The sequence below is a fragment of the Coenobita brevimanus genome, chromosome 85, assembly GCF_032717465.1.
Source record: "Coenobita brevimanus isolate Jiangsu-jjx chromosome 85, ASM3271746v2, whole genome shotgun sequence".
Classification (NCBI taxonomy): domain Eukaryota; kingdom Metazoa; phylum Arthropoda; class Malacostraca; order Decapoda; family Coenobitidae; genus Coenobita; species Coenobita brevimanus.
In genome coordinates this window covers 8,402,032-8,426,577 of record NC_137038.1, presented here as the reverse complement: position 1 = coordinate 8,426,577, position 24,546 = coordinate 8,402,032, and the positions used below count along the sequence as shown (strand labels likewise).

The following is a 24,546-nucleotide window of genomic DNA, read 5'->3' as shown; positions in this document are numbered from 1 at the left end:
AAAACCACAAAAAGGGTCCAATTTTTAAACTTTTCTATCTACCTATTGCCAGACACCATAATCCCATAAGGTGTAGCCATTTGACTTTGAGTTTTTTGTTTTACGGGGAGGGGCATTAATCCTCCACCAACACACTTGTTGACACCTACAGAGCACGTATGGTTTGGTTATATGGTTACCACATAGCATTGTAAATGGTTTCTTGGCTTACAGGAAACCATTTGGCTTGTCACTCAATGTAAAGCCACCTATTGAGGAAAGAAATGCATTAAGAAGTGACAGGAAAGATGGGAGAAATAGGAAGAGAGGAGGGCAGGCACAGAAAAAGAATGATAAAGGCTAAGGAAGAAGTAAGCAGCACTACATCAAGTGAGTGGATGATGGTCACCACCATCTACCACTAATGGAAAATTTTTTCTAACAGGTTTCAAGAACTTGAATTTAGGCACCTGAAAACATATGTTTCACTCTCATACGACACAGTTACCACAATATCAACCATCAAAGAATAACAGAAGTAGAAATTGTTACCCCTGTGTATGAAGAAAGAGAAAAAAATATTGCACCAAAGTAAATTATGCTCTTATAGATTTGAAGAGCTTGATTTTACACACCAGAAAATATTTCACTCTCATATGTCTAATGGTTACTGCACAATCGACCACAAAAATAAAGGGGAATAAGGTGAAGAGTGTGGTGGGGCATCAAGGGGGTAAGGTGGGGAGAAGGAATGGAATATGTCTGCCACACATACCCAATATGGTCTAGAGGGGATATGGGGGGTAGTTTGGGTGGCAGGGGACACAGAAGGCAGGATCCAATAGGGCAAAGGGAGGAGGAGAGATGGACTGGTGGGGGGGTCCCCACACCCGGGGAGGGGACCGAATCATGCCTCCCACCATCCGATCTCTTGGTTCCCATTGGCAAGGTCCCACATACATCATAAAGGAGGCAGTGCTACCTACCACCAGTTACAGGCACAGGGCTTTATGCGACATTTTCGGTAACTGTCATTCAACAGCCATAAGTCTTTACGGGTTAATAATTCTTATGACAGATACTGAGAAATCATAGTCAGAGTCACAGTGAGTAATGTATACTGTTAAGATAACACATCATCAATTCTGATATTTACCCACCCCGCCCCAGGGAGTCTTGGGGACGGATATTGTTTTCTCTCAGTTTGTCTGTCTCTTAACAACTTTACACAAAAACTACTGGTGCAATTCTGACTAAATTACAGGGATGATGGGCTATGATCTTTTGATCAACTAATTAAATTTTGGGCCAAATTGGGTCAAGGCTCAGGCTGTTGGGGAAGAATATATATATATATATATATATATATATATATATATATATATATATATATATATATACTGTATTGCCATCCTTTAGAATTCGTCATATTGACATGAAAACAAAACCTAAAGGTGCATCTTTCAAACCTGCATCCTATAACATGCCTCACTGTATTACGGGAGGTCACCCCCCAGTTAGCAGTAGGGTAGTCAATGTCAGGTGGCTTGGTCCTAAGATTTCAAATGGGCATAAACTCGTCAGTTTTCACCCGATTTACTCCAAATTTTATATGTGACATCGTTGGTAATGAATAGTGATGGATGGAATATCTCAAACTTGTTGTATGCTGATGATGCAGTACTGCTTGCAAGTACCAGACAAGAACTTGGTAGGTTAGTGCAGAGTTTTAATGATGTCTGTGAGTGTTGTGCCTTGAGAGTAAATGTAGAAAATAGTAAAGTGATGGTTACTGAGAGAGAAGGTGACTCAGTGTGAAGTTACAGTGAATCGAGAGAGACTGGAATTGGTGAAAGAGTTCAAATACATGGGTACAGTGATAAAAAAGGAGAGGAAAATGTGCAAAAGAAGTTGAAAGCAGAGTGACAAAAGGAAGAAAAGTAGCTGGTACACTGAAGGCCTTGATAAGAAACAAAGGCAGCTGCGCAAGGCTTACATGCAGGAGTGTTAGTGCCAACTTTAACATATGGATGTGAGACTATGGTGTGGCATGAAAATGAAAAGTCAAGAGTAACAGCAGTGGAGATGGGACTGCTGAGGAATGTATGTGGAGTACAGAGAGTCGATAGGATATGAAATAATGTGATTCATGAGAGACGTGAAGTAAGGAAGTCAGTGAACACCAGAATCGAAGAGAGTGTGCTGAGATGGTATGGTCATGTGGAGAGAATGGATAACAATAGAGTGGTGAAAAAGGTATATCTGAGCGAATCTGAAGGAGGGAAGAGGCAAGGTAGGCCAAGGAGAAGGTGGTGAGATATGGTGGATGAGTGTGTGAGGAAGAGAGGTCTGGAAGTTGATGAGGCTAGGGAACTGACAAGAGATCGAGCTGGCTGGATGAATGTTGTGAGAAGAAGTGCATGATCGTGAATTTGGCACCCTTTTTAACGTGGCAACATCCGGATTGACTCAATCGGATACGTTTTTGTGAATCTACAGAACATGGAGAATGTTTTTGGCATATCCGATAGGCCAGGATTCTGGAGGCTTGAACGATGAGTGAATGGAAGCATGACCCATTGGAATGGGCAAATTTGGGCTGTCTGGACACTGCTACTCCTCACCCTGCCCTAGGGTGGGAAAGGAGGTCTGGATGATGATGACATCTTTGACTACATATCCTGTTGAGTTTATACATCAGCACTATAACGACTGCCAGGGACGAGTATGCTGTGCCTTAAAACCGCTTCTTGTTCTGGTCTCAGATTACATGGCTTCACAAGAATTTTCTTTTTCAATATCCATAAAGCATAATTTTACGTACTGTATGTAAGAAGATACCAGTAAGTACAAAAAGTAGCTATATTATGAATATCCATCACCAAGACAGCTGTTATATGTAATAATTGATAGTGTTTAGTACATAAAGATTAAAACAACATCAAACTCACTGGCCCTGAAGTTGTGCTGTACTTAGGTTAGTAGCTGAGGATGATGCTGTCTGGCTTAACCCCCTGGGGCCTAGACTGAGTATCCTTCTGATTCACGAACATATCTTCATTGTCACGGTTCTCTTGTTTTCACCCTCCCTTGTTCCCTTGTTTCCCCTACACATTTTCTCCTGCTTCCCCGCCTTGTTTTCTACCCCACCAGGCTTCCTCTGGTCCCTATCCACCATCCTTGTAATAACATTTTGTTTTTTAAAATGCAGATCCTCTTCTGTTTCAAGCCATGAATAACCTGAAATGCATGAACACAAGCTTTACTATCTTGTGTCAGTAGCTCACACATTATAAACAAAAGTTTGGGACCCGCAAAAATGTCTTTCTGAACTCCATGTGTGGCATATGAATCACTTCTTACACATCTTATTATTTAATTATTTTGCAGAATTTACAGATGAGTGCCTGAACAGCATCACAGCCAAGCCTGCCCACACAACTGCACTTGCAATCTGACCAGTTATTTCTAGCTGGTCCATGCCTTCCCATATTTGCACTCATGTAAGCCTCACCAGGGTTATCCTTTTCTTCACCTTTATTCTTTTTCCTCCAGGGGCACTCACCATCCACTCACTCAATGTACTGCTGCTTTGGGTGTCTGCCCTTTCCTCTCTTCCATCCTTCTTCCTCTGTCTTTCTTTCCTTCACTTTTTCCTCATTCTTCTGCCTATGGGTGACTTTACACTCACTCTTCTGTCTTTCTTTCCTTTGTTCTTTCCTCTTCCTTCTGCCTATAGGTAAATCTACACTGAGTGACAAGCCAAATGGTTTCCTGTACACCAGGCTACCATTTACTACACTGAGTGGTAACCATATAACCAAATTGTGGCACCTGGTGGTTTAGTGGGTAATTAAGGTGCTCCAACCGGATTAAGCCTGTGTAGGTTTATATCCAAGGGATAGTTCGGGTTTATTGCTCACGTAATGCCACTAAGGGATGAGTGAGGCTGGTCACTCTCATCTCAAATGTCAGGAACAACTTGCCTAGCCCCGGCCTTCTATGCTCCTCATGGGGTGACATAGGATTGGATAATGGATGGATGGATACTCTTTTTCCTAGCGTTACCATCATGTACAAATACACACAAATGCATAGAAGAATCACTTTTGAACAAGGAAGAGTTCTCGTCCAACATAACCACAAAGTGAATAGCAATATGTCCACTGAAAGGACTGTAATCCTGGCAGCAAAGACATGGTATCAACACAGAGGAGGGAAGGAGGATGACTTTAGCATTTTTCACTACAATGGATGATGACGATGATATTGATCATCATCATCATCATCAAATCCAGTGTTGCCCCATGAGGAGCGTAGGAGCCTGGGGCAAGGCAAATTAGTCCTGACATATGATGAGAGTGATCAGCCTCCCTCATCCCTGAGTGGCATCACGTGAGCAATAAACCCCAACCACTTCCTGGATATAAACCTGCACCAGCTCAATCTGACTGAAGCGTCTTCATTACCCACTAAACCACCAGGTGCCATAATTTGGTTCTGTGGTTATCACCCAGCATAATAAATGGTTTCTTGGTGTACAGGAAACCATTTGGCTTGTCACTCAGTGCAGAGCCACCCACAGACAAAAGGAAGAGGAAAGAATGAAGGAAAGAAAGACAGAAGTAGAAGGAAGGAAGAGAGGAAAGGACAGGCACCCAAGAGCAGCACTACATCGAGTGAGTGGATGGTGAGTGCCCCCACCTACCACTGATAAATAATGATAATGATAATGATGATGATGACAGGGAAGATGATGATAGTGGAGATGACAGAACATTTAACTCACCTCCATGACTTAAGGTCCAAGGTTCCTTGCCACGGCCGAGCACATAGAAGAGTCCCGTATACAAGAGTCCTCCATACAGGCCCAATGGGTTATGGAAGGATGGCCTCACATTGCGGACAGAATGCAACTCTTTCCACACCCAGGACTTACGTACTCGTTCCTCATAGCTCTTTGGTTCAATCCCTGTGATCATAATCACAATTAGAGTGATAATAATAACATCAATAAACACAATGAGGAAGAGAAGAAGGGTCCAGAAAACAAGGAGAGAAAGAACAAAAGTGGGAAAACTATCAACAGCATGCCCAGTGAAAGGTGCCAGACACTCATTCATACATTATTCAAGCCCCAGAATACTAGCACCAATAACCACAGAGGAGGTGGCCATGAACAAATCACCTCCAAGTCAACCCAATCTCCACCACTGGGCTCCCCTCTCTCCACACAGTACCCTAATTCATACAATTCTTCCCCATCCCTCCACACCATTCTTGGTCTCCCTTACCTCTTCATACACATACTCTCCTAGTTAGTCTTTCACTTTCCATCCTTTCCACAAGTCAAATAATCTCAAAGTACTTCTAATATTTTCCATTATATCCACACTAACACCACAGTGTCCTGCACTCCCTCACTTGTACACTATATTACTTAGGGGACCACCCAGCATATAAATCCTGTCACTTACAGTCAGCATCCTTATTAGCCTCATCCTGAAGCTTGTCAAAGATGCTCTCTGCTGCAATCATGGCAGTCTTCATGGCGTTATGTGTACCCTTGATCTTGGGAACGTTCATGAAGCCAGGGGAACAGCCAACCAGACAGCCACCAGGGAAAGTCAGTTTGGGTATACACTGCAAGCCGCCCTCATTCAAGGCACGTGCTCCATATGAGATTCTGAAAAGCAGGGAAATTATTCATAAAGGCTCTATGCTAATGTTCAAGATAAACAAGTCTATAAATGTTACACAATGCCTTCATATGGTGGCACCGATATACCCAATACAAACAAGCAGCCCCACTGGATGACAAGAAACTGACAAATTAGCAATACAGGTAGGTATCCATGGAATTTTAATGGGTAATTTTTTCTGTAACTTACAGGACTTACAGAGCAAAACAAGACTGTCAAAGAGGTAACATAATGAATATCTGCTGTAGTAACAGTGACATAAAAGAAAAGGTATCACATAGTGAGGCCTTCTTCAGTGACAAATATGTAATAAACAAAAAAGGTTACACATAGAACAAAAATTTTGTGGTAATAGTAACCTGGTGCCACCCCTCAGCATAGGTTCGATTGAAGGGTGATGCTTGAACTTCTGGAACTCTAAGAACGGACTGAGGTAAGGGTTGGTGTAATCAAGTCCAATAACAAACCCAAGGGCGACCAGCGGCTGTTCCTCTGCCAGGTGGTACGCAAACGAACCCCCGTATGTGTGCCTGTTGGTGATTGAAACAGGTCAGTGAGGTGAAGTGAAGGTAGGTGAGGCAAACTTAGGCTAGGGTGATTGGTTCTGGATAGGACAGGATAGGACAGGGTAGGGTAGGGTAGGGTACGGTAGGGTAAGATTGGATGGGACAAGGGTAGGGAAGGGTAGGGTAGAGAAGGATAAGTCAGGTGAGGTTAGGTTGCATTACATTAAGGTATGGTACGGTTGAAGTAAACATTGAGGTGGTTAAGATTAGTTTAGGCCAAAGTTAAGACAGGCTAGGTTTGGACAGGATACTATTGGTTTGGTCGCTGTTACAGGTTAGTGAGGATAGATAATGTACAGTTAGGAGAAGAAATGCAACTCGTTCATCAGCTTCTTAATAATGTAACAACTTTTAAGTGAAACAACATCAAACAAGGACAAACTGTACAGCCACTGTAATAATCAGCAGGAGAAACTGATACAGGCAGTCCTCATTACAAGCCACGGATGTTACCAAAATATCACACCCACTGCTGTACAACTGCAACTGAAAATTGAGGGAAACTGACAAATCAGCATTAGAGGTAGCAATGAAGCTATAATAAGCAAGTGTTCTATAATTTCCACTGGAGTTAATAAAAAACTGAACATCAACAAAGGTGTTACAAGAATTGCCTTTACTTTAAATGCCTTGACATTAATTTGTCCAATTCCCACCCCACAGTGAGTTTCATATTCCTTGGAAGTTATTGTACTGAAAAACATCTCAGCTGTTACAATGACAAAGGAAAAATAGTGTACTTAAACTCCCTGACACTAACTTGTCTAATGGCCATCCCACAGTATGTTCAACAGTGCCGGGTTTGTGGTTCTCAGGCCGCACCTCCCACAGCTCCTTCAGACCAATGGCGTAGGTCTGAGGTTCGCATCCCTCACGTAACTGGAACTTGTCATAAAGCTGTTTGGCGAGGTGTCCATGGCAGCCCTCCGCAAAGATGGTACATTTGGCTCGTAACTCCATACCTCGTGCAAATGAATCCTGCAAGGAAGTCCATTAATATCATCATCATTACCTTGACCTCTCTTCCCCCCCCCCCCCCACTCAAGACTGTGGTGAGGAAGGGTTCTGAAAAGAGAGAGAGAGAGAGAGAGAAACTAATCATCAGCATGCCAAAATAAATAAAAGGGCCTCACACTCATTCACTTGCCATTCTAGTAAGTGAATTATACTGAATATTAAGGTGCCTGGTGGTCTAGTGGCTGAGAACCATTCAAAAGTTGACTTGTCAGTTTCTCCCAATTTACAGTACCAGTCATTATCTGACCACCAATAAAAAATCATCATCATCATCATCCAGACCTCCTTTCCCACCCTAGGGCAAGGTAAGCAGTGGCATCGTGCAGACAACCAAAATTTGCCCAATTCAATGGACCAGGCTTCCACTCACTCGTCATTCAAGCCCTCAAAATCCTAGTTCCATCTGACAGGCCAAAAAAATTTCACCACGTTCTGTAGCTTCACAAACACCTGTCTGATAGAGTCAATCCAAACAATGTCACGTTAAAAAGGGGTGCCAAATCCCCGGTGATGCACTTCTCCACACAAAACTTAATCCAGCCAGCTCGATTTCTTGTCAGACCATTAGCCTCACCAACTTCCATACCTCACTTCCTCACACACTCATCCACCATATCCCTCCACCTTCTCCTTGGCCTACCCCACCCCCTCCCTCCTTCAAATTTGCTCAGATATATCTTTTTCACCACTCTATTGTCATCCATTCTCTCCACATGACCATACCATCTCAGAACACTCTCTTCGATTCTAGTGTCCACAGACTTCCTCACTCTGCATCTTTCATGAATCACATTATTCCACATCCTATCCACTCTCTCTGTACTCCACATACATTCCTCAGCAGTCCAGTCTCCACTGCTCTCACTCCTGTGTTTTCATTTTCATGTCACACCATACTCTCACATCCATATGTTAAAGTTGGCATTAACACTCCTTCACATAAGCCTCACACAGCTGCAACACTCAAGCCTCAGTTTATCAAGGTCTTCACTGCACCAGCTATTTTTCTTCTTTGTGTCACTCTACTTTTGCACATTTTCCTCTCCTTGTGCCACTCTACTTTTGCACATTTTCCTCTCTCTTCTATCACTATACCCAGGTATTTGAACTCTCACCAATTCCAGTCTCTCTCCATTCACTTTAACATCACACTGGGAGTCACTTTCTCTCTCAATTATCATAACTTTGCTCCTTTCTACATTTACTTTCAAGGTATGACACTCACAGACATCTACAAAACTCTGCACTAGTCCACCAAGCTTTTGTCCCGTATTTGCAAGTAGTACTGCATCATCAGCATACAACAAACCTGAGATATTCCGTCCATCACCATTCATTACCAACACCATCCCTCATTCCATTACTTGTGTTTTTACTTCTCTTGTCACCCAATCCATATATTATATATATAGAACAACCATGGAAACATCACACAACCTTGTAGCATACTCACACTGACTGTGAACCATTCACTTAGATGCCCATTTACCATTACACATGCCTCACTATCATCATGAAAACTCTTGATGGCACCTAGCATCTAATCATCCACACTGTACATGCACAAAACCTTTCACAATCCTTCTCTATCTACTTTGTCACATGCTTTTTCCAGATCATAAATGTCATAAACACCTTATAGTCCTTCTCACAAGCCTTCTCCACCATCTGTCTCACTGCAAATATTTGATCCTCTGCCACTCCTAATGCCACTCTGTTCATCACTCACTAAGACTTCTGATATCTCTCATACTTTCTCTATAATAATTCTTCCACATACCTTCCCTAGAACATTTAATAGACTTATGCCACCATAATTCTTGCACTCACTTCACTCACCTTTATTTTTGTACAGGAGTACAATCACAGCCTTTTTCCACTCTGCTGACACAGTTTCACTCATCCATGCCTTCTTACATATCTCCAACAAGCACTTCATTCCACTCTCTCCACTACATTTAATCATCTCTGCATACACCTCATCAACCCTAGCTACTTTCTCATTTTTCAGCTGCTTCACGGCACTCTTCACCCGTGCGAGTGTCACGTTTCCTGGAATTGCATTCCTTCTCTGTACACCCCTAAGACAAATCAAGTTAACAGTCACTTTGCTCTCCCCATTCCCATTCATCAGGCTTTCAAAACATTGTCCATCTGGTCCTTACTTCATCCCCATGTGTTAATAATCTACCACTTACATCCTTCACATTTTCACATTTCTTTCCACTGTCACTTTTACATTTCCACACCTCTTTCCAAAATAACTTCCTATTTTTGGAGTAATTTGCATTCATTTTTCTTCCTCTCTCTTCTGCCTACGGGTGACTTTACACTCCCTTTTCTGTCTTTCTTTCCTTCTTTCTTCTGCCTGTGAGTGACTCTGCACTGAGTGACATGCCAAATAATTTCCTGTACACCAGGAAACCATTTACTATGTTGGGTGGTAACCATAACCAAATTATGGCGCCTGGTGGTTCAGTGGGTAATTAAGGTGTTCCAATCGGATTGATCCTGTGTAGGGTTTATATCCAAGAGGGGGTTGGGGTTTATTGCTCATGTAATGCCACTTAGGGATGAGTGAAGCTGGTCACTCTCATCTTAACCCTATCCTGTAAAGGGAGGAGAGTAAATTCTGGCTGTGCACGTAACTCTCACTCGAGCTTTCAGAACAGTTGCGTAGAGATATTTTACTTCTAACGCTCGTAGGAAAGTTACTATTCATCATAGAAAACCCACTTTGGTCTCATTTTGAAGATGAAGAGTTTTGCTCTGCCGTACATTGTCCAAAAAGACAATATATACAAAATAAAATGCAAAAAAATTGAGAAGAATTTAGCTGACATTCTAAAGTTTTACACACTTTAAAAAAATATTCACAAAAAAAAAAAAAAAAAAAAAAAAAAAAAAAATCAAGAAGTAATAATATTTTTTGCTTCAATACGTAGCAGAATAAATTTCCTTTCCAGTAATGCATTTTTTGTTTCATTTTCTTACATAATAACGCTGCATATAGACACGAAAAAAGGAGCATAAGTGTCCGGTGGGAGGTCAAGAAGTGTACATCCTAACTGTGAGGAACCTCACACCACACTGAGTCGAGCAAACCAAGTAAGCACGCATGCACCAGCTGTGGCAGGCTTAGCTCTGCCCACTTTTGCCCATCATCCAACAAAAATGACGACTCCCTAAATATTTCTTTAGAGATTACATCGGACGATGGGCAAAGTCGTCATACTGACATCAGACGTTGACAAACGCATGACGACCCAGGTTGTCATTGGTATGTCTATGGGTTAGATGTCAGGACCAACTTGCCTAGCCCCAGGTTCCAACATTCCTCATGGGGCCACAGAGGACTGGATGATGGATAGATGGATTTTCTTCTAAGATCATCACTTACCTACTTCTTTTTCCTCTTCATTAGTCTCTTTATGTGTCTTTTGCTCTAAATATATCCAGTTCTTATTTCAACTGAATCCCTGTCCTGTATCCACTCTAGCCAGTTCTTCCTCTTTTTCTCCAATGCTCTCTTAACCTCTTTATCCCACCGTGCTGTACCTTTCTTCTTTGTTGATGCTCTTGCCACACCACACACTGCTTTAGCAATCCTAACTATGCAATCAATATGAATTCCACAAGCTATCCAGATCCATTTCATTCCAATTCACTGATTCTAACTTCTACCCTACTTTGGCCCTGTATTCATCTGCCATTTCTTTGATCCTCAGCTTCTCAACTTTCAGTCTCTCTCCCTGACTGCTCCTCTCTCTCCTGGTCCACCTCACTCCTCTCAGCTTGATCTTGCACACCACAATCATATGATCTGACAAATCTCCACATTGTCCTCTCACTGCCCTCATATCTGCAACACTTCCCAGCGCCGATTTCTTCACGAGCACGTAATCAACCAGGCTACTTTCAACACAAACTCCATTCCCTCTATACTATGATTTATGTGCATCTTGTGCAGTGAGTGTGATAAATAGGTGCATAAGAGATGTAGTGGTATCAGAGGTAGACTGCGAGATAATGCTGATTTTATGTGTACGGCGTGTCGGGGTGAGCAGGTGGAGATTGTCAGACGTGAAAGGTTTGAACTTGCTGGTGAATCTCTTGAGTGTGTGGAAGACTTTTGTTATTTGGGAGACATGTTGTGTGCTGGAGGTGGGGCTGGAGCTAGCTCTGTGGCTAGGGTGAGAAGCGGTTGGAAGAAGTTCAGGGAGCTCTTGCCTCTCCTGACATTGAGAGGACTCTCCCTATGTGCTAAGGGGTCTTTGTATGCAGCATGTGCTAGGAGTGTAATGCTGTATGGTAGTGACACCTGGGCAGTGAAGGAGGAAGATATTCGCCAGATCAGACGTACAGAAATGACAATGATTAGGTGGATGTGCAGTGCGTCCCTGCGTCCAAGGCCTGGAGGGGCTGGGTTTATGAAGGAAGAGTTGAGAGGTAGGATGGGACTGGAGTGTATTGGTGTTGTGATGAGGAGGGGTAGATTGAGATGGTTTGGAAATGTGGAGAGGATGGGGGATGGTAATTGGGTGAGGAAGGTGAGAAGTGTTAATATTGGGGGTGGGGTTATGAGGGGTAGACCGAGAAAGACATGGGACGAGGTCATTAAGTGTGACCTCAGCGTTAAGGGACTGAACAGGGAGGCTGCAAAGGATCGTGCAGCGTGGAGAGCCGCCATTAGGTGAACAAGGCCGACACATGCAAGCATGTTGGAGCCTTTAAAAACGAAAACGAAACGAAACGTTTGTGTTTGAAATAAGTTACAAATGCACAACCTCCTTTCCTGATACATGTCCTTCAGTTGCTCCCCATTATCATTCTCTCCTGGTACTCCATTATTACTCATTATATTATTCACAGGACCAGTGCCTCCTCTCCCATTCATGTTGCCCATTACAAACACTTTATAACTCCTGGGTATTTCTCCTACTACTTCATCTGGCTCATCCCAAAACCTGTCTGTATCTGTGTCACTCCTGTCATCATACAGTGCATATGCCACAATCACTGTCATTTTCACCTTCTCAAACTTGAACTTGACATACATTCATACATCTCGAGCTGACATATTTGTAGTCTTTCATTCCACTCTGCCACACTTCATTCATCAACAAAGCAACTCCTTCCTGGCATCTTCCTCACCCATTCATGCCTGACCTTACGCATTTTATGCCTTCCCACTCCTCCACTTTACACCCTTTCGTCTTTGTTTCACACAATGCCATCACGGCATATCTTGCACTCCTGAACACATTCACCACTTCCACACTCTTGCTCTCCTCATTCACACCTCACACATTTCACATGGCCATGCAAATCTGCCCATTTAGTTGGGGCCCTGGGCAGGTATTAGGTCCTCCGAAGCGTCTGCCATGATTTAGTGCTTTTAGATAGGGGAATCTAAGGGACACTTAACCCGGTCAAAAACCTCAGTAAGAAATAAATACATAAATATATCCATCCATCCATCATCCAATCCTATGTCGCCCCATGAGGTGCGTAGAGGCCTGGGGCTAGGCAAGTTGGTCATGACAATTAAGGTGAGAGCGACCAGCCTCACTAATCCCTGAGTGGCGTTACATGAGCGATAAACCCCAACCACCCCTTAGATATAAACCTACATAGGCTCAATCCGACTGGAGAACCTTAATTACCTGTGTTGTAGGTCTCAAGACCGGTACTGGTCTCGAGACCAGTTTGATGTGGTCTTGGTCTTGATTTTGGTCTCGCTTGATGTGGTCTTGGTCTTGATCTTGGTCTCAAAGCTTCTGGTCTCAGAGTTTTGGCTCGAGACCAGGTCGAGACCAGCATTACAAAGTGTCTCGTGGCATGAGGAAGGTCAGAATTTACAATCGTACATGGAGAAAAATCATGGCTGATTCAATTCATGGCGCGCCATACAGTGTTGTACTGTCTATAGATACTGTCTGGCTAGCGCTGCAGTGATGATGCACGAGCTGAGCCCTGTAAGCGCCGATAGAGTGCGTGCAAGTAGAGAGAGCATGCATGACGTGGCCATTCTCGCAGTGATAATCTCCGTTTGCACGGACGCATATTTGCAGCTCTGTTCACCTCCATGCACTTTGTATAAGTGTATGGTGTGTGCAGTCCCCGCACCCTTTGTACATGTACACCACAGGTTTTGCTAGTTCACTAGGAAAACATATCCACAAAAATTTCTATTTTCCTATGATTGTTCTTTCATGCCAATGAAACAATGAAAGCAGAAATATTTTACCTAGATGTTCAGTTGTTCACACACATTAAATTTTGTAAATATATTTCCTCCCTTACAGGGGCACAGCCAGGATTTTGGAGCGATGGGGCCCAAATCAGACATCAGTGGTTTCCAACCTTTTGAGTCATAACCAGAGTTTCCAAATGGCTATCACAGAGGCCTGCAGTGACTTCTGTGACCTTTTTAGAAGAAATCAGAATATATGGAGTAGATGGGAAGTTGTTGAATGCTGTTAAGAGTATGTACAATGGTGCGAAGGCTGCAGTGCGTGTGGATGGTGAACTAAGTGAATTTTTCTCTTTGAAAGTTGGGTTGAAACAGGGATGTGTCATGTCTCCATGGTTGTTCAATCTGTACATGGATGGGGTAATAAAAGAGGTACAAGGTAGGGTAGTGGATGTTGGAGTGGCCCTGGTGAGAGAGGATAGTGTTTGGAAACTCCCTGTACTGTTGTTTGCAGATGATACTGTGTTGTTGAGTGAAGACGAAGGGGAGCTGCAAGGCTTGGTGGATGAGTTTGAGAGAGTGTGTAAGAAACTGAATCTAAAGGTGAATGTAGGGAAGAGTAAAGTGATGGTCTTTGAGAGAGGTGAAGTCAGTGAATGTACAGCGAGGTTGGATGGTGAGGAATTGGAAAATGTGAGTACGTTTAAGTACTTGGGTAGTGTGATGAGTAAGGATGGAGGTTTGGAGGGTGAAGTGCTTGAAAGGGTACAGCAGGGAAGAAAGGTTGCTGGTTCTTTGAAAGCAGTGATAAGAAACAGGGAAGTGAGCATGGAAGTGAAAAAGTTACTACATGACAGTATTGTGATACCAACTCTAACGTATGGAAGTGAAGCTTGGACATTGTTGGAAGGACACAAGTCAAGAGTGAGAGCAGTGGAAATGAGTTATTTAAGAGGAGCCTGTGGAGTCACATGGAGAGACAGGCTGACGAATGAGGATATAAAGGAGCGTTGTGGTGTTGATGTGGATGTGATAGGAAGCGTTATGAGGAACACACTGAGGTGGTTTGGCCATGTGGAGAGGATGGAGGGTGAAAGACTGACGAAGAGAGTGTATGTGAGTGAGGTGGAAGGGGAAAGAGGGAGGGGGAGGCCGAGGATGAGATGGAGGGATGGGGTGGAGAGGTATATGAGAGAGGGGGGTGTGAGTTGGGAGCAGGGGAGTGAAATGGCGGGGGACAGGGCGACTTGGAGGCAATTTGTTTGTGGCCACCCCAAACGGGATTGAGGCGTCTGGCAATAGATAGATAGATTGATAGTTTCACAGCCACCCTCATGTTTCATACAACTTAGCTATAAGCGGGGGGCCATGGCCATGTGGCCCAGTGGCATTTCTAGCCCCACTAAAGTAGGGGGGGGGGGACCATACCTGGGAGCTAATAAATCATCTGTAGTAGCAAGAAGGGCAGTGACCAGAATCGAATGAGGGCCCCTTTTAAGAATGAAAGTCAGTGAAAACTGTTCTCTTAAACAAATTGTAGGTACGACTGTAAGAAGCATTTGGAGCACTTACGGAAGTAAACTACTGTATATATTTTATATTTATGAAAAAATTTTTGCTTCCCACCTCTGTATCCCGAAACCCCTTCGGTCTCTTGTGTAATTATCCTTAAAAATAGGTAGTCCCCTTCGACTGTTCACGAGAAACAAAAGATGAATATGTTCTGTATGGAACATTTGGGCATGAGTAAAGCTCGGAGGGAAGTGCAAAAATTAGTCTTCCAAAAACCAGCTTTTGCATGAGGATGATACAGCTATCCATGAGTACGATGGCACTGACAAAGTATGCAACCCCACACATTATAACTTCAAAACCATACTTTCAGAAGTTTAAAAACTTAACTTTCAAAAGCCGTAACATAGGTGTGCAGGACCGTAGAGAGCTATGACCACGCCCTGGGCTGCCTGGAAAACATTTGACACAGACCAGAAAAAGAAGAAAAATTGTCACGGTCCTGGTGTGGGCCTTGGTCCCTCCATACTCTTGAGTTTTGGTCCTGGGAATTATCCCCATTGCCCTCTTCTCTCTTTCATTCTTCTTAGTAACTGTCTTCCCAGAAACTCCTCGACCTCTTGGTCTTGGTCTTGGTCTCAGAGGGTCTGGTCTTGGTCTTGGTCTTGGAGGATCTTGTTTTGGTCTTGGTCTTGGTCTCGGAGGGTCTGGTCTTGGTCTTGGAGGGTCTGGTCTTGACTACAACACCGTTAATTACCCACTAACCACCAAGTGCCATAAACTGGCTATAAGGTTACCACCCAGTGTAGTAAATGGTTTCCTGGGGTACAGGAAACCATTTGGCATGTCACTCAATGTAGAGTTACCCATTGGCAGAAGGAAGAGGAAAGAATGATGGAAAGAAAACAGAAGATAAAGTGTAAAGTGACCCGTTGGCAGAGGAAAGATGAAAGAGCGAAGGAAAGAAAAACAGAGGAGGAAGGATGGAAGAGAGGAAAGGGAAGACACCCAAAGCAGCACTAAATCGAGTGCGTGGATGGTGAGCGCCCCCACCTACCACATATAAATAAATTAATTAATAAATTAAGTGTAAAACCAAGAATAAAATGAATAGTGTAAAAGCAAGAATAAAATGAATATTATATCACTGGAATGAAAAGGTTAATAATAAAAAAGGGGGGGACATAAAACATATGACCTATAAAAAGGACTCACTGTACCTGAGAGCTGACCAGAGCAATGCCTGTTATAAAACCATCAAGGTGGTTGAGTATTATAAGTGAGGACTTACTGTAAAAAGCCTATCAAAACTAAACAGAGTCCAGTACTGTATCTCAGAAGTGTTGTAAAGCCTTTCAAAGCAAACAAAATAAATGAAGTACCGTATCAGAGCTGTTCTTAGTGATGCCTGCCACAACCCCATCTGAATGGTTGAGTATTTTAAGTTACAGCTAGCTGTATAAAGCCCTAAAACAAAACACAGTACCTTTGGAGAGCCATCCTTAGCAATGCCCACATCACTGGTAGCGATGCCTGCCACAGAACCGTCAGGGTGGTAGAGTATTTCGGAGGCTGGGGTTCCAGGGTAAATCTCCACACCCAGTTCTTCTGCCTGCTCACCCAGCCACTTTACCAGATGGCCCAGACGTACAATGTAGTTCCCATGGTTGTGCATCGGCATCCCTGGTAGTATTTCAGGATGGTGAGTGAAAGTGTGGTCCATTTAACTGGGCATTGAGTACATCTCCATCAATAAGGTTTTTTCCTGCTCTCTGGGTCCTACATCACACCATCCATGAGTGGGAAAGAATGTTGGGATGATGATGAATACTGTGTGAATCCTTTTGGTGTAGGTTCATTTTACAGATAGCACAGTTCTATGTAACAGTTAAAAAATTACAACTGGACAGCTTAGGTTATAGGCCTGTTCTAAGTGGCAGAGGATTTATAACATCTTTCCTCTCGGCAACCAATTTTGCATATTATATCCTTTAATCCACAAGTATGTTAACATAACCACAGCTGCTGGTCCTAATAATAAAGTACCATAGTAACAATCACTTAATCCAGAATAACCAGAAGGAAAGACAGTCTATTTTAACCAATTCTCAGGATAAACTGAGCTCACAAGAAACCTTAGAGAGCTCCTTGTTAACCTGTAGTTAGTCAGAATTCAGCACACAGAATCTGGATCAACAAAGTGCTGCCCACTCACATCTCCCTCCCAAAGCCTTGCCCCAGCAGCCATGTTTCATCTCAACTTGTGGTATGTACTGTACAGTTGCTGCTGTTTTTATTTCTCCTCTGTTTGTATTGTAAATATAATAAGAATTATGACTGTGATGTTTGTTGTGCATTACAGTAAAACTACAGGGAAACTACTGTACGGTCGTAACTCTACCTTAAACTAACCCCCCCTTCCCTTTATAGCACGTTCCTAGGTCTCTCAGTCACCTGGCTAGAGGTAGTCGTAATAATTGCTTCCTGATTCTACTACATCCCATTTTTTTGGTGAGACTTAAAGCTAGGATAACAATGATGATGATGACAACAACAACTAATGCTACACTCATTGCTCACCAGGAAGTATGGGTATATTTATGCGACCCTTCTCTGTAAGGAATCCAAACATGTCTTTTTTGACTGGAGTGTTTAAGGGTGCACCTCTCTCTCGCCAGTCAGGAAACAATTCTTCCAAGGCATGTGGCTCAAGACAGGCACCAGAGAGTGTGTGTGCTCCTGGGGGGGGAGAAAAAAAAAAAAGAAGAAAAATTAGTAGGGTGACCATTTATAGAAAAGGTTAATATTAAGAGCATTTATTGGGGGGGGGGAAGGGGGGGAAAGCATATGGTTAGGCATTTGTTTCATGAATTTGCAATTCTCATCTCAGGGGTTCAGAACCAATTACAGTATAAATGGATAATGCGATAACTCTGTACTGTATACTGAACAGATATGGGACATCAGACAACTCTCGCAACCACCACACACACTAAAAATATATATAAATAAATAAATAAAGAGGTTGATGGGTGGTAGAAAATGGTTTAAAATGACAATACTTGAAGTATGAAATTTACATACCACCTGGGTGTATATACCATATATTTTGGTGCATAAGCTGACCCAGAGTATAAGTCGACCCCTAAAATTCTGAGGTGTAATTCAGGTTCAGGCCTATATCTGCTGAGGAAGTTGACCCCCAAAATAAGACAGCACCACTTCCATCTGACTGTCAAGAATTTGCATGCATTAACCTGCAGACAAATGACATCATTATAACAAAAATACCAAAAGTTTACTAGCACCAGAAATATTGTACTAATGAAGTCCAGTACAAGGTTAAGGTGCTAGAAATGTCATACCGGTAATTTCCATAACTCAGTCTTTCTTTCTATGTTACCGTACTTGCCGGTGTACATGACGATTCTTAAACCTCTGGGGGTCATCCTTAACACCGGGTATAAAATCCTAACTTCTACATCCTGTGGTCATGGGATCCATAGGTGCGATGGGGAACACTGCCGAACACTCACATTTAGCATTGAGGGTAGGGGGGTTTTTCAAGAATACTCCCCCAGTATCCCTGCTCGTCATAAAAGATGATTAAAAGGGTTGGCGGAGGGTTAGTGCCCCTCCCCGGAAAACAACTAACTAAAAAAACAAACAAGAAGCCTCGGAAAAGGACTGACCAAACGATAATGACCAAGGACCAGACAAAGGACTTGGTAATGGGTACATGGAATGTAAGAGGAGCGAATGATGAGGTGAAAGAGAGAGAGATTCTCCAGGTGCTTGATGGTGCGAAAGTGGATGTATGTGGAATAACTGAAACAAAATGGAGAGGAGAAAGTGTGAGAGAATGGGAGTATGGATGGGGTATACAGTGCTCGTCAGAAGTATGGAGCGCCCTGCGTCCCTCCTGAGAAACAAACCTTTCAACATTGAAAAAACATATAAATAATGCATTTTATTTACCTTTAGTGCTTCGTAGGGTAGCCTTTACGTTTCTTCACGGACCTGAGACGTCTTGGAAGTGAAAGGGCGAGGCTCCTGAGGTGCTGGAGCGGTATTTTGTCCCAGGAGTCACGAATGGCGGCTTCCAGCTTAGGCAGAGAGCTCACGTCCTTCCCTTGGAGACTCTTCTTTACGAGGTACCAGAGGTTTTCAATCGGGTTGAGGTCTGGGCTATTTCCTGGCCAGTTTGTCATGAATGATACCTCGCAGTCACGAAGCCAATTGGTGACCGATTTGGCCTTGTGAGCAGGTGCACCGTCCTGCTGAAACACTCGTGCACCTGTTAGCTCGAAGGAGTCTGGTAAATGATCACACAGAAGCTCCAGGTAAACATCCTGATTCACTCTGAGGTTCTTGGGAAGTACAACAAGCTTCCCCAAACCCTTCCCTGAAAAACAACCCCATACTATGAGTGAATCAGGATGTTTAACTGTGCTTTCTACATACCGTGGGTCAAGTGGGTCACTACCTTTGCATGCTCCTCTGTTACAGGTAACACTAAACGTTGCCTCATCAGACCACAACACTGACAACCATTGCTCCTCACCCCAATTTAGATATTTATTAGCAAAGGCAAGCCTACGAATTCTCTGGCTGCTAGAGAGAAGAGGCTTTTTCACAGGCCTGTGACTTGTGTAACCAAGCTCATGCACCCTACGAGACACTGTTCTCACTGACACCTCACCAAACACTTCTGGGTTGCTCTCCTTAATTTTCCTTGCACTCACACGAGGATTAAACTCCACTGCACGTTTTAAAACATTAACAGACCTTGGGGAAGTTTTCCTAGGCCTACCAGACCTTGGTTTCTTTGTGGGAACTTCACCACTGTTTTCCTCCCGAAACCGCGCACACCAACGACGCACTGTCGATCGTGCCACACCAACCAATTCACTAATTTCCTTTGTCTGGTGGCCTGCCTCCTTTAGAGCAATGATCTGGGATATGATTTCACTTGATAGTTCACGGGTAGGTGCCATAACAAAGTTTTGAAGGCCAAAACACTGCGGGACACTCGGTAAAAAATGGCGCAATTTGAGAGGGACACTCGGCGGAGTTCCTCTCTCTCAGGCAGCCCGTGGGCGACTGAGGCGGGAACCAACCAGCGCGTCAGAAGGCCCCAGGCTACCGTGACGTCATGCTCGGAGCTCAAACTTGTGGCTCAATTCTTACCCCCAAAAATGGGTGATTCTTTTTTGGCCATAAGTATTGCGCGCCCGGCGGACAACGCTGAATACTTCTGACGAGCACTGTATGTGCAGGAGTAGGTGAGAATGAGAGGGCAAAGGAAGGAGTATGTATAGTTGTGAGTAAAAGATGGAAGAAAAGCATAAGACAGTATGGATCAGTTGGGTCAAGGATTGTGTGGGTAAAGTTGAAAGTTGGAATACACATGTGGGCGATTGTGTGTGTGTATGCGCCAACACAAGTTCGTGCTAGAAGAGTGAGAGAAGAGTTCTGGACAAATGTAGAAGTGTGCATGGAAAAGTCTGGAAGGAATGAGAGTGTTTTTGATCGGTGATATGAATGGTAAAGTTGGGAATGTGGAGGTGGATGGAATAGTTGGTGAATGGGGTGTGCCTGCTAAGATAGATGAGAATGGGAGTGCGTTACTGGACACTGTGCTGGGAGGGGGTTGGAGACAGCCAATACCCTCTTCAGGCATAAAATGGTCCACAGGTATACATGGCGAGTGATGAGAAGGGTGGGTGATGAACTGAATGAAAGGAAGGCAATGATTGATTATGTGTGTGTGGATGAAAGGATGAGAAGACGTGTAATGAATGCAAGAGCACATAGACGTTGGGGGAGTGGACTTTCTGACCACTACTTGGTGGTGGCCAGAATTAGGATTCAAGTAAGATGGAGGAATAGAAGGGAAAGACGAGAGGAAGGAGTAGTTGCAAGGAGAGTGGAAAGGTTACAAGAGGATGAGAAAAAGGCAGAGTATAAGAGAGAGGTGGAGGAACGATTGGGCAAATATGAATTGGAGCGGATGGGAGACGTGGAAGGTGTGTGTAGGATATTTACAGAAGAAATATGTGCAGCATGTGATGTGGTGTGTGGAAGGAAGAGAAGACGGAGGGGGAAGCAAGGAACAGCGTGGTGGATTGAAGAGGTGAGACAGGCTGTGGTACAAAAGAAGAAAGCATACAATGAATGGATGAGACATAGGGGCGTAGAAGAAGTTGAGAGGCGGAGGAGAGAGTTATATGTAGAAAGAAAGAGAGAGGTGAAAAGATTAGTAAGAGAGAGTAAGAAGAGAGTGGATGAGGAATTTGGAAGGAATTTGAGTGTAAAGTGGAGGGACTGTAAGAAAATGTTCTGGAAAGAGGTGAAAAAAATAAAACAGGGTGGAAGTGAAGTTAGCAGGGGAGTGAAAGATAAAAATGGCAGATTACTAGTGGAGAAGGGAGAAAAAGTGAGCGGATGGAGAGAACACTTTAAGGAATTGTTGAACATAGAGGATGGAAGTAATGCGAGTATAAGTGGCTGGGGAATGGCTGGGAGAAGGAGGGAGGTGAGAAGACAGGAAGAAATCAGTAGGATAGAAGTTGTGGAAGCAATGAAGAAAGTTAAATCGGGGAAAGCCCCAGGAATTGATGGAGTGTGTGGTGAAATGCTGAAGCATGGGGGAGAGATAGTAGTAGAATGGATGTGGAAGATGTGCAGATTGGCCTGGGAGGAAGGTAGAGTCCCGGAGGATTGGAAGTCAGGTATAATTATTCCCTTGTACAAAGGAAAAGGGGAAAAAGAAGTGTGTGGTAATCATAAGGGCATTTGTCTTCTTAGTATAATAGGAAAAGTGTATGGTAGAATACTTTTTGACAGAGTTAGAGAAAGAACAGAGAAATTAGTTGGAGAAGAACAGGGAGGCTTTTGGAAGGGAAGAGGTTGTGTAGATCAGATATTCATTCTTAGATCTTTAGTGGAAAAGTTTCTAGAGAAGGGAAAGAAGTTGTATGCGGCTTTCATGGTTTGGAGAAAGCATATGACAGGGTGGATAGACAAGGATTGTGGAAAGTGTTAAGAATATATGGAGTAGATGGGAAGTTGTTGAATGCTGTGAAGAGTATGTACGATGGTGCGAAGGCTGCAGTGCATGTGGATGGTGAACTAAGTGAATTTTTCTCTTTGAAAGTTGGGTTGAAACAGGGATGTGTCATGTTTCCATGGTTGTTCAATCTGTACATGGATGGGGTAATAAAAGAGGTACAAGGTAGGGTAGTGGATGTTGGAGTGGCCCTGGTGAGAGAGGATAGTGTTTGGAAACTCCCTGTACTGTTGTTTGCAGATGATACTGTGTTGTTGAGTGAAGACGAAGGGGAGCTGCAAGGCTTGGTGGATGAGTTTGGGAGAGTGTGTAAGAAACGGAATCTAAAGGTGAATGTAGGGAAGAGTAAAGTGATGGTCTTTGAGAGAGGTGAAGTCAGTGAATGTACAACAAGGTTGGATGGTGAGGAATTGGAAAATGTGAGTACGTTAAGTACATGGGTAGTGTGATGAGTAAGGATGGAGGTTTGGAAGGTGAAGTGCTTGAAAGGGTACAGCCGGGAAGAAGAAAGGTTGCTGGTTCTTTGAAAGCAGTGATAAGAAACAGAGAAGTGAGCATGGAAGTGAAAAAGTTACTACATGACAGTACTGTGATACCAACTCTAACGTATGGAAGTGAAGCTTGGACGTTGTTGGAAGGACACAAGTCAAGAGTGAGAGCAGTGGAAATGAGTTATTTAAAAGGAGCCTGTGGAGTCACATGGAGAGAGGCTGACGAATGAGGATATAAAGGAGCGTTGTGGTGTGGATGTGGATGTGATAGGAGGCGTTATGAGGAACACACTGAGGTGGTTTGGCCATGTGGAGAGGATGGAGGGTGAAAGACTGATGAAGAGAGTGAATGTGAGTGAGGTGGAGGGGGAAAGAGGGAGGGGGAGGCCGATGATGAGATGGAGGGATGGGGTGGAGAGGTATATGAGAGAGGGGGGTGTGAGTTGGGAGCAAGGCAGTGAAATGGCGGGGGACAGGGCGACTTGGAGGCAATTTGTTTGTGGCCACCCCAAACGGGATTGAGACGTCTGGCAATAGATAGATAGAAGACTTCTCCATGGAGAGAGCCACGAGGATATAAGAAAGGTGATTAACTTCTTGAACGCATGCCACGAACACCAGCATGTCTCTCTGGGTCTGAGAGTGACTGGTTGGGCTGTTTGCCACCGAACAATTTCCAGCGGTGCATCATAGGCCTTGGCAAAAAGCACGGACATCCATTTACCCCCTTATACATGAGGGCTTGGTAAAAAATTCAACAGCTCGCACTTTTTCGACGCAGACTGCATCCACGTGAAATCCAACTACTCGCACTTTTTCGATCCTGGTTGCATCCAACCATATATGTTGCAGTATATGAAATCCAACCACTCGCACTTTTTCGACTCAGGCTGCGTCAACCATACAGGTTGCGGTATTTTTTTGCCACGATTTTTGGCTGCATCATTCAACTTTCTCCCCTGCCCTTATTTATAACTGTGTTGTTATGAAATTGATACACGTTAAAAATGAATAAATGAACTTCCTAATGAAAAAAAAAAAAAAAAAAAAAAAGAGAGAGAGAAAATAAATTCCCATATCTTATGATTCCCTCATTTATTTAATGTTGATTTCTCACAGATATATAAACATTTTGTCAATGCTTGTTTAATGAAAGTTGTAGAGCATTCAACAAGCACTAACAAAATGTTTATATACAGTGAGTCCTCAATATACGAAAGAGATAGGGACCAAAAAAAACTTTCGTAATTCGAAATTTCGTATATCAGAACAATTTTCCCCACTGAAATATACATATAAATGGGGGGATGCGTCCCAGGACCCCCTCGGACCCCCACCTAAACATTACCCCCCCCTATTAAGAAGTAAGCAATACCTGTATACAATTGTAGAGAAGGAGGTGGCCATATTCTTGTACATCTCCTTTTTCTTCGCCACAGTCCCAATGGTGGAAACAGCAAGGCCTAAAGCACGCCCAATCTCCGAGACTCCCTGCCCCTCCTCATGGGGTCTTATAATTTCCAATTTCCTTTCCAGAAATAGAGTACGGTGCAGCTGCTTCTTTGCAGCAGGCTCCCCCAATGCTGGAGATGATGCAGGGCGCTTAGGAGGCATGGCGAAACAATACGAAAAGGTGAAGGGCTGTGAAAATATCCTCACGTACAACGAGGCTGTGAGGAGAGGAAGGACGTGGACTCAACTGAGAAGCACGCGAAAATTTGTTTACCAGAGAGGGATTAGTTCGTTTTCTCTCAGCAAGCAAGTGCAGCACTGTGCACTGCGCCCATTTTAAATTTTTCATACAATATTCCATTAACCCCTTCATAGCTGCCAGCCTTGAACGACACTTCACTGTTTCGGTGTCAATGATGTTGAGTTAGGGCATTATAAAAAACTGCATTCTAGCGTGTGCATCTCTTTTCCGAGGTAAGCATTTGGCAACACTGTGACTGCTCTGATGAGACAATGCATAGCAGAAATATCTCAGTATCTCACGACCAGCCGGGCAGGA

The 24,546-nt window shown here is 43.5% G+C and overlaps 1 protein-coding gene across 1 annotated transcript in view; it reads right to left on the bottom strand.

Moving 5' to 3' along the window:
* The window catches only part of Etf-QO (electron transfer flavoprotein-ubiquinone oxidoreductase), a 77,284-nt gene that overhangs the window by 13,011 nt on the left and 39,727 nt on the right, over positions 1 to 24,546 (bottom strand). Inside the window, exons 4-9 of the mRNA XM_080280568.1 lie at positions 17,553 to 17,711; positions 16,459 to 16,655; positions 7,008 to 7,225; positions 6,041 to 6,211; positions 5,457 to 5,665; positions 4,769 to 4,951 (exon numbers count right to left, since the gene is read on the bottom strand). Of these exons, the coding sequence (XP_080136694.1) occupies positions 4,769 to 4,951; positions 5,457 to 5,665; positions 6,041 to 6,211; positions 7,008 to 7,225; positions 16,459 to 16,655; positions 17,553 to 17,711 (1,137 nt within the window). The remainder of the gene's footprint in view (positions 1 to 4,768; positions 4,952 to 5,456; positions 5,666 to 6,040; positions 6,212 to 7,007; positions 7,226 to 16,458; positions 16,656 to 17,552; positions 17,712 to 24,546) is intronic.